Source organism: Amphiura filiformis, chromosome 7 (assembly GCF_039555335.1).
Source record: "Amphiura filiformis chromosome 7, Afil_fr2py, whole genome shotgun sequence".
Lineage (NCBI taxonomy): Eukaryota > Metazoa > Echinodermata > Ophiuroidea > Amphilepidida > Amphiuridae > Amphiura > Amphiura filiformis.
The window spans coordinates 24,496,782-24,502,781 of NC_092634.1; the positions used below are offsets into that span (position 1 = coordinate 24,496,782).

Sequence of the window (6,000 nt, forward strand, 5' to 3'; positions counted from 1 at the left end):
TATGTGATTTTCTTGTTGCTGTAATTTTAATCGACTTTGCGCAACTGCATTTTTGGCTTTACAAAAATAGCCAACGAGTCTTTATTAATGGCCACACGCCAGTGATTTTACAGTTGTGGAAGGACAAGATGTTGATTCAGCTATAAAATATAACATTTTGACCAAGTACTTCATACTTCTTAATCTAGTGGCTAATTAAAGTTTTAAATTCTCGTAACTTTCAATGCATGTTGCACAGGATTCATATTGATCGAAGACGATTTTTGAAACAAGTAAAATGTTAGAATGTTCTTACTTAAAGGTTTCAATCGTTTTTATTTGCTGTTGAACCGCACTGATCTTTAATAGTGTAAATTGTGTGATAAATTCCACAATTTTCCCTTCAAATATTCATCCGAGAAATTTTGGTCTCGATCTTAGATACAGGACAAGTTAGGGAAAAGAAATATTTGTGTCTCACACAAAATCTTACAATACGCCTCCCTCTCACAAATCGGCTTTCTTTTCAGACACTACAGTAACAAAATAAATAAGGTAGCAGTTGTGTTCACCCCTGTATATCCTAAATAAAGACAAATGTGTCAACATTAAACCATGTAGCCGATGCTAATACTCTTTAGCTCTGATTTAAGACCTTATTTGTTGAAATTGGTTGAAAAATTAAAGAAACGGTGATTCAAAACCTAATGAAGATACGAAATAAAAAGTTGCACTTGTGTGTTCTAATCAATAAAACCACGACGCTAGTTTTTCGTGCTAATCAATGAAAGCACGGCGCTAATTCTCTAGTTCGCGAACGCTTTGTGTACAAATCAATAGGGCATGCAATGTGGTAAACTGCAACATTTAAATTTGCATCTTCCTTGTGTTTTCGGATCGTCGTGTCTTTATTTCTTGAACAATGTCAACGAATGAGGTCTTAAATTCGAGCTTAAAGATGCAGCTATTGGTTGTTGGTTCCAATTATGACATATCTGCCTTTGTTGAGGATATACAGGGGATGAACGTAACTGGTACCTTAATTGTTTGGCTTACTGTATTTGTAAAAAAAATACTCTTTCACTTACAAAACAGAATCTTTGAAAGGAAATGCCTCCTTAAAATTACAGATTTCCATCTGGTAAGAAATAACTATACACTTACATAACCCGATATTCATTTTTAATTTTAAGTTTGCTTACATAATTCCCGACCTTGTCGCAATGCTGCTTTAATTTTTTTTTTAAAGGATTTAGATATATAACAAAATAGAATAGTTGTAGGGCCTATAGTAGCTACTGTATGCGGACACGTTTTTAATGTTACTCTCACCATGTTCACATGACGATGTTTGTAAGAATAGTGTATTTTTCACTAACGGCGGAACCAAGCTTTAAAAGCTTTTACATTGTAGCGTATTAAATTGATATATAATTTCATAGCTATTCGATGAGTCAATAATCAGATAATATAAGGCCAAATTAAATCTTCCTATACTGTAGATTTTCTCTTAATAATATGACCTTGATAACGTTTGAACGAAAGATTTTTTATTTCTGTATAATTTTTTTTAAAGAACTCGACAAGCAAATATTCTCTCTCTCTCCGTCTCACTATCTCTCTTCACGTTATGTGACAGTCTGTCTGACTTACTCTCTGTCTATCTCTATCGCGATACTATAATTTAAACCATACAGCATGGAACATGCTAATTTGTTTTTGGAACCAATTAGCAAATTTGAATGGTCGAAATATGTAATGCGAGCGTAGCGTGCTCTGTATATCAGAACGTTTCCCTACTGTTCCCTAAGCTTTTAGAGCCTTTTATTTAAAAGGTACATATGAACGTGTGGCAAAAATCTCCTTTTTACTTGCCAACAACTTCTTTCCCCACTTTCGACCTGCCAAGAATTGTTTTCCTCCGTTTTTCGCTGCCAAACATTTCTCGCACCCGGGGAGCAGATAATTATTGGCACATCCTTGCGTTATTCAAACTTTAAATCAAATCAAATGAGAAATTATTATTGCTTTTAATCCCAGCAACATACACTTTAACTACTTAGCATTAGGTTTATAAATTCTACCTAGTTAACTTCGGTGTGAGATTTCTTTATAGTGCTCTATAGCTTATAATTGTTATCATTAAACGTTGACGTGCAGTGTACAAGCAATACGTTTTGGCAAATGAAAATGACCATTGTTGACGGTATTTAGAAAGAGTGATAGCTTTAATCTACTTACATAATGTGTTAATAATGTTAACATCTTGTCAGTATCAAACGGTTAAAAGGAACTACGAGGGGCAGTCAGTATGTTTTAAGAGTTGACTCGTGACGTCATTTGTGGATTGTTTTCATGGCATTTCTCAATTATTACATAAACACTGTACCTTTGTCTTTCAAACAACACAAGTAAAAATTATATCATACACATGATTACGTAACAGCATTAGCATAAAATCAATAGTCTAGGGACACTGCCAAATCACGCAAAAAGGCGGGCCTTTTAAATTACAGAAAAAACACGTGATTACAATGTCCGAGAACAGCAAAAGTACAAGGTGCATATGGCTAGTTTTGGGCAGGAATAAACACTAGGTCCTCAGTTTGCATTTGGTAAAATATGAGATTTGCCATTAAACTTTGATAGAAATAGGACGTCTGGAAACTTCAACAACTTTAGGGCTTGAATGGAAGCGAAATTATTCTGCAAAAATGGCGAATATGAAAAAGCAGTTATTACAAATTACATCAATTATCTCCTAAATGAAACAGACTAAAATATAATGACTGGTCACGTGTGAGAGCTGGTACTCAGTGCGATGATAACTGGTGCAAATCAAACAACAATCTGCGCATGCGTAGGTGGGATGACCGATACAACATGGTGGAAATGCACGAAAATTGCAAAATTCCATGTAAATAGGGCCTAAAATATTACAAAATGCTATGAAAATTGTAATTTAAATATTCATATGAATTTTTATGGATGATCTCAACCTGAAATGAACAGAAAAGTTTTAAAAATAAATTTCTCATTCAAACGATGGCCTCTCTCTTTGTACCACTACTTTTTGTATAAATGTAACAATGGTAGAATAACAATTATATTTTAATCACGGATTCAAATATTTTCTAGGGAGACTCTCGTTTAAATGTTTGGAGATTAGTCAACAGAACTGGCAAAAAAAAATTAAATTTCCACGTTTGCTATTTTTGGCAATATCAAGATTTTTAAAGAAAGAAAAGCCTTGTTTTTGTCAAAAATAAGACATATTTGACCACACATTTTAAATAAACTAAAACCTTTACAGCCCAACAAACATGGTTTAATGAATTGGTAGATTGTGTTCTATTACTGTTCCAAAAGGCAGCATTCTCCATTGTTTAATTCCGAGAAAATATGAAAAATATAAGAATACGTCATTTCAGCCTCTTATTTCCCTCAACAAAACCGACTCACTTTCACCAGGTGACTCTAGACCATTGATTTTATGCTAATGCTGTTACGTAATCATATGTGTGATATAATTTTTACATGTGTTGTTTGAAAGACAAAGGTACAGTGTTTATGTAATCATTGAGAAATGCCATGAAAATGATCCACAAATGACGTCACGAGTCAACTCTTAAAACATACTGACTGCCCTCGTATAATTGCCTTATTTTGTATACAACGACTTACTGATGTTATATTCTCGCAGCATTAACATTATTGTCTTTGCTTTTTTAGTTATGTCTGAAGTCATGTATCCACTATTACCGACCGTGTCCTAATCAATGACAAAAATGAATCTTTAAAGCCCTTGCCTATAATTTTTGCTGCTGAAAGCGTAAACGTATGGGTTGACAGCCGAATTGAGGATCAAAAAGAGCCCTGCAATTGATAAAGAGTCAAGCTTTTGAATTGGCGATAAGAATTGTGGCTCATCAAGATGATCCAATATGGTATTGAGATCTTTAATACGCATTGGTATCTGGGTCATGATGCAGTCATGTCTACAGTAGAATTCATTTCGACCTTTGCAGGACTTAAACCCCATTAAAAGCTATTAAACCAAGATAACACTCATTGAAGCAGCTCAACTGATTAAATCAGATCTTCTCTGGTTGTGCACAAGTGTCTGTTTTCAATGTGCGACATCACAATAAAGCTGGTATTATAGCTTCAGTTGGGTAACCGATTATAAAGGAAACGAAAGGAAACAATGGTATGTGTACTTTTGTTCACGAAATGAGACAAAGACCTGCTTTTTGTTAACCAGCATTCTTCAAAATGAGCAACATAATGATTGTTGACTTAACACGGTTTGGAAATAATTTCTTCATATTTTTGGTGTTATCTGTCGTTTACATATCCTTCCTAAAACACAAAAGTGCGACCCTCTCCAAACATCTAAATTAGCTAAAAATTAGGGACATGTTACAAAACTATATTTTCTAGAACCTATTTAGAATAGTTAAAATGTAGCTTATACCCTTTTTTAGTGGCATCCTTCAGAAGTGAGCGGTCCGATACTAATATTTTCGGTCAAATCTCCATTCAATTAACACGGGGAGCTGGCTAGCTATGCCTTGCCCTCACTCATATTTTACAAAAGAGCGACAATTTATGAACATCTAACCTAGCTGTAATTTTAGGTCATGTTAGAGAAATATTTTTGCTAGAAGTTTGGAGAATAGCTAAAATATTGGCTGGTTATTTTTCACACAGTGATGTTAACTAGGCATGTGCCCATTCTTCCAACGTACATCATTTGTAGAGTTCACGCGTCAATGGTGAGAGCACTGTGTATTGTGTATAGGAAAACGGACAGTAACTGCAGTATGTTACGAAGAAGAGTATACCATTGATGACGAGTGCTCTCGCTACCTGGTTTCGAACCGACATATTCTGGGCAACAGTGCGTGATCCTAATGCGATGATAATCTTAGAGTAAAGGACGCCATTTATCAAAGCTGCAAGAAAGAACAGGATAAAGTACATGATGTCCATAAACACCACTATTTCTGATATCCCATAAAGAGGGCCGCAATAACGAAATACTATTGGCATGGTCGAGTAATGTTCAGAATCAGGCCATTTCAGACAAAATTCATGAAGCTTCATACGCTTGAGTAGAGTGACCAGAGTGAGAACTGTCGATACCAAATAGGTCAGCGCTATGGCGTGTAAGGAGCGTCCTTTACTCTGTATCTTGCGGTGATGAAGAGGGTGACAAATAGCGTAGAATCGTTCCACGGATACTAAGGTGATAATTCCCACTGAAGAATAATGACTGAATAACCAAATCAAGAAGAGAACAATGCAAGAAATTGTACTATCAAATGGGTGTAAGTAGCTTATAGGAGTTAAAAAGAATACGTACATATAGTACATGGTTTGCGTTGACATGAATATGATGTCAGCTATGGCTAAATTTACTAGGAAAAAGTTAACCGATGTTCACATGCGAGAGAGTCTGGCGACCATAAATAGAAATGCTCCGTTGCCAACAAGACCAAGTAAAACAACAATAGGAGTATGAAGCCAGTTTTGTGCGGCGTCATCGTCGACGATGGTCAGCGTATTGTATGGTGTACAAATACCGTTAATTTCCGTCTCTGAACTCATAGATGGAGATGAATTTGATGTGTTATCCATTGTTTTTCAATCAGAAATTCCGCAAGACAAAATCAAAATCGCAACAGAAAACTGCAATCGACAGAATTTTTCTGCAGTACGCTTTTATAACTTTTATAAAAATGATTTGCCAACGAAACAGTTTCTTCTGATGAACACGGTTAGATAATATCAGGTATCAAAGAACATGCAAAATGATGACCACGTGATAATCGATAATCGAATGTGTGATTGGTTGACAGGTGCAGGAAGAAAAATATAGGGTTGGGGTAATTTATAAGGCCAAAAAAAAAAAATGAAAAAAAAAAAACATAAAAATAAATAAAAATAAACACGTAGGTTTTTTTTCACTTACAAAAAAAAAAAAAAAAAAAACCGGAAAAATAATATGAAACACTA

General features: G+C 34.9%; 1 protein-coding gene across 1 annotated transcript; it reads right to left on the reverse strand.

Moving 5' to 3' along the window:
- Nucleotides 1–4,030: 4,030 nt before the first annotated feature.
- LOC140157730 (uncharacterized) lies at nt 4,031–5,622 on the reverse strand. Its single transcript, XM_072180976.1, has 2 exons — nt 5,472–5,622; nt 4,031–5,411 (listed from the first exon to the last, which is right to left on the reverse strand). The coding sequence occupies exons 1-2, from the start codon at nt 5,620–5,622 to the stop codon at nt 4,732–4,734; spliced, it is 831 nt and encodes a 276-aa protein (XP_072037077.1). The 3' UTR covers nt 4,031–4,731.
- Between the last annotated feature and the right edge of the window lie 378 nt (nt 5,623–6,000).